This window comes from Heterodontus francisci, chromosome 14, assembly GCF_036365525.1.
Source record: "Heterodontus francisci isolate sHetFra1 chromosome 14, sHetFra1.hap1, whole genome shotgun sequence".
Taxonomy (NCBI): Eukaryota; Metazoa; Chordata; class Chondrichthyes; order Heterodontiformes; family Heterodontidae; genus Heterodontus; species Heterodontus francisci.
Window position 1 is genome coordinate 100607380 of NC_090384.1, and position 11922 is coordinate 100619301.

General features: G+C 42.1%; 1 protein-coding gene across 4 annotated transcripts; it reads right to left on the reverse strand.

The window, feature by feature from the left end:
* Positions 1 to 373: 373 nt before the first annotated feature.
* On the reverse strand, positions 374 to 11516 carry LOC137377184 (ARL14 effector protein-like). 4 transcript variants are annotated; one of them, XR_010976374.1, is made up of 4 exons: positions 11413 to 11516; positions 8333 to 8389; positions 6442 to 6578; positions 2727 to 2813 (listed from the first exon to the last, which is right to left on the reverse strand). XR_010976374.1 is itself a non-coding variant. In XM_068046623.1 (3 exons), exons 1-3 carry the CDS (start codon positions 11449 to 11451, stop codon positions 857 to 859), a joined length of 405 nt encoding a protein of 134 aa, XP_067902724.1. In that variant the 5' UTR covers positions 11452 to 11516; the 3' UTR covers positions 374 to 856. The 4 variants fall into 4 exon arrangements, 2 of the variants coding, with proteins under 2 accessions (XP_067902724.1, XP_067902723.1); XR_010976373.1 differs by lacking the exon at positions 11413 to 11516 and adding an exon at positions 11289 to 11378 and having other exon boundaries at positions 2728 to 2813; XM_068046623.1 differs by lacking the exons at positions 2727 to 2813; positions 8333 to 8389 and adding an exon at positions 374 to 1085.
* Between the last annotated feature and the right edge of the window lie 406 nt (positions 11517 to 11922).

Below are 11922 nucleotides of genomic sequence, written 5' to 3' on the forward strand. Positions count from 1 at the left end.
AATCCATCAAATGTAGGTTTATTGCCACAGTTCCTAATCTATGCTGTACTCTCATGGGGAAAAAGGGAAGCGGAATGGTTCAAATTCCCTTCTCTGTGCATGGCAGCGAGGTTGGGAAATTCAAATCAAAATCAATCCTGACTACACTCATTGCTCTTTCGATATCCATCTCAGTACAGAAGACATTGCCTGCAATGTCTTATTGTCTTATTCGGGGATAATGTCTCTGGAGTAAAAGGGAAGAAAATATCTTTTTTTCTTGAATATAAACTAACACACTCTTATGAATAATCACTACCTTTCAAAAGGCAGGCAGCAAAATGGATTCAAGCAGCACACACATGATTTCTTTATTAATTAAGAAGCAGAATGGTATGACAAAGAAATAAGCTTTATTTACGTTGCTATTGTGTGGAAACAGCTTCGTCCTGACAATTTAATTTTGTACTGATTTTTTTTTTGAATTATCCAGTAATTCAAAGTAAACAAAGTAACTAACAAAGGTAAAATTTATTGCTTAAAAAATTTGAATTCGATAATTCAAATTAATCACTGAATTGAAGAATAGTTAATATACATTTCTCCAGCCAATATTAGCACTTGCAGCATATATGAAACATTTAACACTGCTGATCATATATTTAAAATGTTCTAACTTTAAAAACCATTAAATATGTAAAGTATCTCTTTTAAGATCTGCAATAGGTTTCCCCTCTCTGGAACGTACCTTGGATTTTTAAGCCAGCATGCTGCCAATACTTTTACAAGACTACATTTCCAATTAATTACAGAGGGAAATGGCACATTCTAGTTTAAAATTATAAATAAAAAATAGTTTTCAAAAATCTTGGAAAGCCTAGTTCACATTTTTATTGCGAATTATCTCACCACCTTCAATTTCAATTTGCTCATACAACCACTTGCGGTCACAGCGACATTCTACTCCACATTTCTGGGAGCCACAGCTAGGGCAGGGGTAGAAACACCCCAAACAATCCTCGTCCAAACAATCACACCGGTCCAGCCTACTAAAGATGAGGAGACCTTGACTGTCGTAAACTTTGCTTTTTATAGGCATTGTTTGCCTGCAAGAACAAATAGTAAGTGTGAGCATTCAAGTCCACAGCAATGTCATGGAAAGTAACTTCATTACATAAACAAAAGTTATCTTATCCTGGTCATTAGCATGAAAACCAGTCCAGTATAGCTCCCACCCACTAATGTCCATCTGGGACATGCTAAATTCCAGCTGAGTTAGCAAAGCAAACACAATGTGGCATGAAACAAACTCGCAACATTGCTCAGAAATAAAGACACAGAATGCCATTCTGCTCAAGTTAGCTCACGATACAAAAAGATCTATATTTCCACACACTCACAGTATTCAGCTAGCACCTGAATAACCAGAATTTTGACTGTCACTAACCTATGTGGAAACCTATTCCAAGAAACTCTTCCTCGCATCAGTGTAAGATTAGCCTGTAGCCAGTGTGCACCAATACTCTCTCCCTCATTCAATCATCACTGTTTACTTCGAGTGCTCAGACCATTTAGAGCTTATCTACTTTCCTAACACTCTTCATCCAAGGTTAACCAGTCCCAGAGAGATCAGTCTTCCCTCAATAACTCAATCCTCTAACATAATAGAGGCCAATCTTATGCTGCTCTTCACCTCCAGTACTTTAATATTCCTTTGTATCTTACAGATGAAAATTGGACAGAGCACTCCAGGTTTGGCCAGAACGATACAGCTTCAACACAACATCCAATTTATCCTTTAATAATGGATGTGATGGCCATGAACTGAAAATTTCTAGCCAACAAAACATGTTCGACTGAATCTGTATCAGCATCATATCTCTTCTGACTTTCTTTTAAAAAAAGGTTAGAAGACGAAAGGAGAGAAACAAAGTTCCTGCATTCCTCCTCCTGACCATTATCCCTAATTGTGTTGTCAGAACAGGGAAGGATGAGCTGTGATGTCCTCCCCTAAGCACATACATCAATGAGAGGTACTGGACAGTTACTAGTGCCTATGGAATCAGACCCAGGATGTGCATAAAAAGTAGGAAAAAAATTAAAATGCCAACAATTACTCAAATATTAAAGTTTCAGCTCTGAGATTGTGCTTCCTGACTAAATTAGATATGCTAAATATTAGCACAGACAATGCTGTATATTTTAGGGATGCTTTTCTCAATTTGTCAGAAGTACTTATATCATTGATCCTAATGAACCCAAATCAAAACTTCAGTGATTTATGAATTTGTTGCTGAATGTTTTATGCAATACTTATGTACTACTGGGTTTAAAAAAGACTATGAAAATACTGATGTACCAATGCTCAGAAATTTAACAAAGGAAGGCCCTAGAAGATAATGTTCTCCAGTGAGATGAGATACAGTTCCTCAGGCAACAGGATAAAATGTATCTGCTAACCACAGAAAGTCAATTAGCTTGTTCAAATATAACTTAAGTCTAACTGGACCACATTTTGACTGCTAGTAAAACTAAGTTTGACACTTTCATTATAACTCAGTATATTTTTCATTATTCATATCACCCTGTCCTGTGACTTTGTATTCATTTCTAATGAACATAGATCTCAAGCTTGAGAAACAAACTACATAACGTTACTCTGCAATGTTGTTGATTTTATTCTGAGTAAACAACCTCTCTAATGCTCCTCTTTCCCCCTTCACCAAGTAAAAATGTACGATAGCATTAGATCCATATAAGAATACTTGCATTATGTGGGAGTGGGAGGGGCTGGGGTGAATCCATAAGATGTTAAAATATTCTAAAATCAAAGTCTGGAATGATAAGAGAATGTTGCAGATATCAAAAAAATTTCAATAAATAAATGTGTGACTTTGAAAAATATTGATGTCTGCTTTATTCCTACATTAATTTGTCTCATTTATTATTTTGGGTATAAAAACAATGATTAGAAAAGAAGCTTTTTGTAATTGCGTTACTCTCTGCTCTATGAAAAATAACATTAGTTAAGTAAGATACAATTTTAATAAAGATGCACAATGTGAATTTGACAGTTGACCATCTTTGACTTTTAGAAAAGGGATAAACAATGGAATTACTGAATATCACTTCTACCACATTGTTTTCAAATTAATTTTTGTACAAAATTATGATTATGCACACAGATGCAGTTGCCCTAACTTTGTTATGAATTCTTGGGACGTGGGCATCGCTGGCAAGATCGAAATTTATTGCCCATTCACAACACTGAAGTGGGGGTGGTGAGCCGCCTTCTTAAACCACTGCAGTTCATGTGGTGAAGGGGCTCTCACAATGCTGCTAGGTGGGAAATTGCAGGATTCTGACCCAGTGACAATGTCCTAGTCAGAATGATGCGAGACATGGAAGGGGAAACTGGAGGCAATGGTGTTCCTATGCGTACACGTTGATCTTATCCTTTTAGGTGGTAGAGGTCGCAGGCTTAGGAGGTGCTGCCAAGTAACAGTGGCCTTGAGTGAAAAGGAGATGAACTGAGCAGCACAGGACTCTGAAGTGGTTACAAGGGGAGAAATCACCTTGTTGCAAAGGATAGTACTCAACACACACCAAAACTTTAGTACAGTAAATCTATGAATCTTCCATTGTCCTGTTCAACAACTGACCCCCTGACGCAAGACACTTGCTTTACTGGGAATTACAGTTTATCCTTTTGCATCAAGTATCCATCATATCCTGACTGTACTTCATGATACACAAATAGTAAGACAACTTCTATTGCATCTATAATTAGCTGTACATCAAATAGCAGTTGTGGAGCTGCATACAATGAATTTTAAAGTTATTGATCACATCGCATTGTTGATTACACAGTGCAGACGTGATTGAACAAAATATTAACATAAATGAGATCAGTTACTAAAATATTTGTTGGCATCTTTTTTTTCATTTTTTCACGGGATGCGGGTGTCGCTGGCAAAGCCAGCATTTGTTGCCCATCCCTAATTGCCCTTGACAACTGAGTGGCTTGCTAGGCCATTTCAGAGGGCAGTTAAGAGTTAACCACATTGCTGTGGGTCTGGAGTCACATGTAGGCCAGACCAGGTAAGGACAGCAGATTTCCTTCCCTAAAGGACATTAGTGAACCAGATGGGTTTTCACAACAATCAATGACGATTTCATGGCACCATTACTCAGACTAGCTTTCAGTTCCAGATTTTTATTAATTAACTGAATTTATTAATTAATTGAATTTAAATTTCATCAGCTGCTGTGGTGGGATTTGAATCAGTGTCGCCAGGGTATTAGCCTAAGCCTCTGGATTACTAAAATAAAAGCAAAATATTGCGGATGCTGGAAATCTGAAATAAAGACAGAAAGCGCTGGAAATACTCAACAGGTCTGGCGGCATCTGTGGAGACAGAAACAGAGTTAACATTTCAGGTATGTGACCTTTCATCGATCTGAATCGTTAACTGTTTCTCTCTCCACAGATGCTGCCAGACCTGCTGAGTATTTCCAGCACTTGCAGTTTTTATTACCTCTGCATTATTAGTCCAGTAACATTACCACTACACCACCGTCTCCCTGTTTATTAAACATAAGAACACAAGAATAGGAGTAGGAGTAGGCCATATGGCTTGAGTCTGCTCTGCTATTCAATAACATCATGGTTGATCTTCTACATCACCTCCTCATCCTATTGTTTGATTTTCTTAGAGTCTAAATGACCAAGCATCCACAGCCCTCGAGGCTGGAGAATTTCAAAAATTCACAACCCTCTGAGTGAAGATATTTCTCCTCATCTCAGTCCTAATTGGCCGACTTCTTATCCCGAGACTGTGGCCCCTAACTAGTTCTAGACTCTCCAGCCAGGGGAAACACTCTCAGTATCTAACCTGTCAAACCCTCTAACAATTTTATACGTTTCAATGAGATCACCTCTCATTCTTCTAAAGCTATTTTCTCTTCACTCTTTGGAGAGATATTTAATTTTTCAAACTATGTATTCCAACTTTAATATTTTGGGGTAATAAGAAAGGTTCCCCCTTCTCCATAGAAGTAATTTCCGAGTCCTAACGTGAGACTCTAACCATTCTGTTTCTATCCACCCCCTGCAATCTGTGCAGCTCGGCTCTCATGACTGGCCTTGATCAGCAATCTTTACCCCTCCCTACAAATTATCATTAAACTTGTTTCAGCACAAGAAAAAGATCCAGTAACAGAAAAGGAAGGGAGGTCTTGGCCTTGTTTGTTTTTATTAAGGTTAGACTTCAAGAAAAAGAAAAATCAGGTCTCTGGTTCTTTTCTGCCCCCTTCCCCCATCTAGTACATGGTGTGGGACATTTCCAATTGACTGGAGACAAACAAGTTCAGGGAGAAAGCAATTAAAAGAAAATGTTTAATTGAACAGGGACCAGAAAGCCAGTTAAATATGTAGTTACTGGAAGTCATAAACTGTATTATTACAGCTTTGGAGAAACCAAACACAAAACTCTTTTCTTGCCAATATAGGTAAGGAGGGTTCCAGTTTAGTTGGCTGTGCACAATAATTTATCGGAAAGACTGGAATGGGACCAACTAGACATAGAAACTGGTTCCGTTGATTGGGATCTCATTAATCATGAAACAGCCCCAGTTTATTATTTTGTGTACAACGTCTGAATGACCTAGTTTAGAAAAAAAAAGTGCTAATGAATAAGATGCAAAATGAGCAAATTGGTCAGGTAATTTACTAACCAGAGTGCAGAAGCTAAAAAGTGCAGTCTGTTATTTATCTCAAGTAATGCAATTTGCTGCAGTTACATAAAGAGCACACAACAGGGAACTCTAGCGGGCTTGCTTTTCTGATAATCCAAATAGGTCTACATTCAACCAGTCACGTACACTGCAGGCAAAAGCAAATTACAGGCCCGTTGTGCCGATTAGTTGACGTGTGCTTAATGTTGGTACTGCTGGCTCCTTGCATACTTTTTTAAAGGAAGTGCAGTTGATGTGAAACCAAGCATTAGGGACACTCAGACAGACAAGCTGAGTCACAAGTTTTCAAACTCAAATCCACAGACCATAGGAGTTGGTGAAGGGGATCGTCAAGGACATTTGATTTCTGGCTATCTTCTGTACATGTTGTCTTTACAACTTTTTAAAAATTCTTCTTGCTGTGTAACACATTTTCCTCCACAATAGTACTGCTTTCCTATCAGTAGCTGATGCTTTCTATCAGAATTTAGGCAGAGCTGCGTATTAACAGTTGCAGACCCTCTCCTACCTCATTCAAGGAAGACATTAAAAACCACTGCGTTCCGTACCATTTATCCACCTCCTAAACCATCGAGTGAAACTTCAAAATCAATTCCCTTCCCTCAACTCGATATCTAACAGATGTTGGGTTCAGGTTTCAGCACAATGTGAACTCAATCATTTGACTTTATTTCTCAATGTTAAAAAACGTTACAAATACGTTACCTGTCTGCATTAGATTGACTTGGCTGCTTTGTCTGTAGCTTCCGTTTCTCTCTCCGACTGGTTTCCGGCGTGAACCCTGTTATTTGACGTCCTGGATTAGCAAACTGTAGCGACCGAAGTGCTTTTGTGGTTCGTGCCTATAGGAGTTTTCAGGAAAGTCAACTGGTATAGGTTAACAGCACAATGACAATTTGTATCTGTACTTGCTTTGGAGAGTTGAGACGTGGCAAATAACCCAAACATTTTCCAGAATGAATGAGTTTGCTGTGCCCCATCAATTTGCACAAGATCCAGCAGCTCTTTACTGTCTTTTTCTTTGCTGGCCCCAGCCAAAGTATCTCTTCATCTTCCTCCAATCTTGGCTACCCTGTGCCACACACCACTTCCCCTAGCTAAGAGCCCATAGCAACCTCTTTTCTAAACTTCTGCCAACCAGCTCTGAGAAGGTGCCTGATATATCAGTTAGTGGTGATTCCCAAAACTTTTTGATTTTCCTGGTCTCTATTCTTGTTCCAGCAGTATGAATGATATCAGGAGCTTACAGCAGTCTGTGAAATTAAGTGAAAACCAGGTTCCTACCACTATCCCAGTACTAAGGGCCCCAGTTCAATGTATAGACTAGCTTGAGGAAAAAGGTGGTATTTACAAAATTCATACTCTAAACCCTGACACTATGTTAGTTCTATCCTTAATTTTACTTAGTCCATGTGCTGTAACTTTGATTCCCCCATTTTGAACATGTTAAATGAATGTCAATTATTAAATGTCAGTATAGGTCATGATTACAAAACTAATTCCAAGGAGGGAACATGCATTAAAAAACTGAGTTCACACTCCTGCTCTTCTGTCTTTATGAAACTTCCAAGGAAATTTTTTTTCAGCTCAAATTGAACAAGTGGTCATTCAAATAACCAGGTAGCGTGGGATTTTATTACATCGGTTTTCTCCTTTCGAAAAATTTTTAGAGAGCCAGAAAAAAATTCTCAAATCTACAAAAAGTCAGAGGTTATACTCTCCCAGTGTGAACAACAACAGCATGGTACAAAAGTCCAAATCTAATCTCAGGGATCATCTGGTTGTAAATGATTCTAGCTTTACCTTTTAGCATATCTGAACCCCTCAAATGGTGTCTTCTACATACACACAAAGAATTTTATAGCACAGAAGGAGACTATTCAGCTCACATTTCTCTCCAAGGATTATCTACAGTCCCATTCCCCTACCCTTCCTGCATACCCTTTAACATTGCTACCTTTCAAATATTTATTTACTTCCCTTTTGAATGCTATTATGGATTCTGTTTCCATCACTGTTTCTAGTGGGACATTCCTTCTAATCTCTCCCTTCATCGTTTTGGTGCCAATCTTAAACTTATGGCCTGAGCTACCAACTCACCAATCAGCAAAAGGTGTCTACCCAATAACCTTATCAGACCCCTTATCATTTTGAAGACCTCTATCAGATCTCTTCTTAACCTGTTCCAAGGCCCGTTTCTCTAGCTCTTCACCCCTTAGTGAATCCACTCTTCATGCCCTCTCCGTGGCTTTGAAATTCTTTGCAGGAAATTTAGAAAAGATATACCAGGAGTCAACTTCAGACTTACTAATGAAACTACAACACTGACAGATCAAACATAGACCTTATGTCCACAAAGACTGACCATAAAACAGGATGACTCTGCTATCAAAAGGCTACAAAAGATTGACAGGTATCATCTGAACTTCTGAATTAGTGCCTCCATTCTCAGTTATGCTATTCTTCAGAATCAAAAGATAGCACAGAACACTTGGTTGGATTGTGTGTTAACCCACAAAAAGATGCAGCATGCTATTCCCAGTTCTTGTCACATTTGTCAATTTTCAGATCAATTTCAAATTCAAGGTCAACTTACCAGCAATTCCTGAATACTTGGGTTGATTTAGAAGCGATGACATCAGTAAATGGATTACTGCAATAATTTAAATAGTTAAGAAAAAGCATTTAAGACAAATTGGGTTAAAATAATTTTAGAAATTTAAACAGGGACAGTGCTTCAATTTTCCCATAAACTTTTAAAAACAGCCAAGAACAGGGACAGTCAGTGCAACTTTGTAACCAACACTAAAACTTTCACCAACACTTTTCTGAACATTTTTTTCCATATAATTTAGAGTATGCAGTCATTAAAAAATACATTTACATTTCAACATGGTCATGCTTTCACTTCGGTCAGAATGCATTTTTTTTTCTCCTCTCAGTCATTCAGAAAAATTCTTATGGTTCATTCATCACCAGAGATGTCCCTGGATAAAAACTTTTAACAAAAGCCTGAATAAAGCCTATGAGCATATCAAAATACCTTACATCTGCACATACTTCCTGTCAACCTATAAATCCCTATGCCCACATTTAGAATGAAATAAAAAAAGACATGAACAGTGGTTTCTGCTAGTCACCACATTGGCAATATCGGTTTTTAACCCTAGCCATTGAATGCTCACATTAACGCCAATACCCCCAATCCAACTCCAAAGCACTAACACCAACCCCTAACCCTAAGCAACAACATGAATCCTAAATCACATGTGGGAGCCCATGCCTTCTTTGTCAATCAGATCAGGACCATCCATACAGCTGTATCTCTCCCTTCCCCTCCCTGGCCCCAAACCCACATCTTTTTCTAGTTTCTCTATCACTCCTCATGCCCTCTCCAAGCTTGCCACCTCCTGCTCTCGCGATCATATTCCTACAAAACTGCTGTCAACCCTACCTCCCTTCCTGGCTCCCATGCTAGCTGATATTGTGAATGGTTCCCTCTCTTCAGGTACCGTCCCACTCCCTTTCAAAACTGCCACCATCGTCCCCTCAAAAAAAAAATTCACTCCTCTGTTCTTGCAAACTTCTGCTATATGCAACCTCCCTTTCCTCTCGAAGTCCCTTGAATGTGTTGGCACCACAGCTCCACATCTGAACTTTTTCAATTAGGTTTCTACCCCAGCATAGGACTGAAATGGCCATAGTTGAAGTAACAAATAACATCCTCTAACTATCATTCCTCATCCTTCTCGACCTCTGTAACCTTTGACACACCACACCTTCCTCCACCAATGCCTCTCCAGCTGTTTTCTAGCTGAGTGGTTCCATTCTTGCCTATCTTGTCACAGCCAGAGAATCTCCTATAATGGCTTCTCTTCCAGCCCCCACCCCCTCAGATCAATCCTTGAATATCCTAACATGCACCATTCTGTTCACCCATTATCTCTGTTCTCACTGACAGACATAAGCTCCCAGTACACAAACAGCTTGACTTCAAAATTCTCATTCTAGTGTACAAATCCCTCCATGACCCCACCTCTTCTCTGTAAAATCTTCAGCCTTACAATGCTTCAGCAACTCTACAGACCTCCAACACTGGCCTCTGTACATTTTCCATTTCCTTGACCATTGAAGGTCATGACCAGCCATCTCCACCTCAAACTCTCTGCCTCTCTCTTCTTCTTTAGGATGCATCTGAAGACCTACCTCTTTGACCAAGCTTGTAGTCACCTGTCCTAATACCACCTCCTTTGGATCAGTGCCAATTTTTATCTTATTACGTTCCTGTGAAGTGCCTTTGGATACATTACGTTGAAGGTGCTATATAAATGCAAGTTGTCATTGTTGTGAAAAGCATGACGCAGTGCAGTGTCAACAGTTACTGGGAGAATAGAAATGAGACAAGTCACATTGTCAATTGTCAGTTTGTCGAATGATTTGGAAATTGGAAACTTTTCATGTCAACTTGTTACATTGGGATTATACCTTCCCACCAACAAAGGGCCGGGGCGGGGGGCATTAATTACAGTGTAAGAAATTATCAGGTTTCGTATCAAATGTGGACATTAGATTTTACTTGTAGCCAATAACAGAGCAGTTTGACCAGTGAACATTAAAATTGGAAGTGAAAAACACTGGGGAAAAGTAACCTCTTAAAAACCAATGCTTGGGGTTCAGGGGGCATGGGGTGGGGGGAATGGGGTTCGAGGCTCCAAAAGGGTGTGGGATGGCTGGCATGGGGGCCCCTGCGTGGAGGCTGTCAGTGGCCCCTGCGTGGAGGCTGTCATTGGCCCCTGCGTGCAGGCTGTCAGTGGCCCCTGCGTGCAGGCTGTCAGTGGCCCCTGCGTGCAGGCTGTCAGTGGCCCCTGCGTGCAGGCTGTCAGTGGCCCCTGCGTGCAGGCTGTCAGTGGCCCCTGCGTGGAGGCTGTCATTGGCCCCTGCGTGCAGGCTGTCATTGGCCCCTGCGTGCAGGCTGTCATTGGCCCCTGCGTGCAGGCTGTCATTGGCCCCTGCGTGCAGGCTGTCATTGGCCCCTGCGTGCAGGCTGTCAGTGGCCCCTGCGTGCAGGCTGTCAGTGGCCCCTGCGTGCAGGCTGTCAGTGGCCCCTGCGTGCAGGCTGTCAGTGGCCCCTGCGTGGAGGCTGTCAGTGGCCCCTGCGTGGAGGCTGTCAGTGGCCCCTGCGTGGAGGCTGTCAGTGGCCCCTGCGTGGAGGCTGTCAGTGGCCCCTGCGTGGAGGCTGTCAGTGGCCCCTGCGTGGAGGCTGTCAGTGGCCCCTGCGTGGAGGCTGTTATTGGCCCCTGCGTGGAGGCTGTCAGTGGCCCCTGCGTGGAGGCTGTCAGTGGCCCCTGCGTGCAGGCTGTCATTGGCCCCTGCGTGCAGGCTGTCAGTGGCCCCTGCGTGCAGGCTGTCAGTGGCCCCTGCGTGCAGGCTGTCAGTGGCCCCTCTCCCGACTGCGGCCTGACTCCGATCACCTCCAGCCCCGGGTTTTCCTCCTATTCCTCCCCGCTTCAGTGAGGGGATGGGGGGTCCTATGGAAACGGAACATTCTTCACCTTTCTGCCGGCCGGCCTCTGAGCTCTCTGGCCCTGTCTGCCGCTATTGTGAGCGTCGCCACCCGGCTTCCTGGCGCCGCAATCGGCCGACGGCGGCCTCTCACTCTCCATCAGTCCCGCTCACCTGCTTCTGCGGCCGCATCTCCGCTTTCAGTTTCCGCATTTTCCACAGCCCCAGCAACCGTTGGGCGACACGCACGCGCCACGGCGCCTGCGCAACCCAGCCGACTCGCCACCTCCGACTGGGGAGGCGGGAACATTCTCCAGTGATTGACAGTAACACGGACCAATGCCATTCCAGACAGGATGGGCCCTCTCAAAGTGATTAGTCAACTCCACTGTCAATCAGAGTATCCGACCTCGCGGGCAGACAATGATTGACAGGAAGCAGGACCAATAATATCTCAGAGATAGGCTGGATTGACAGGGCATTGGACCAATCAGCTTTGAGCCGCGGGGTAATAAAGCGAAGGGGCGACACGCTATAAATAAATGATTGACAGTCAAAAGGACCAATAACATTTCATATTGTCTGGTCAGTGGCCGGCACTTTATCCAATTGGTAAGGGAGTGGGCGGGGTTGTGGGTTGACGTCGCACTCAAGTGCACACAATCCGGAGGTCATTCCCAGTGC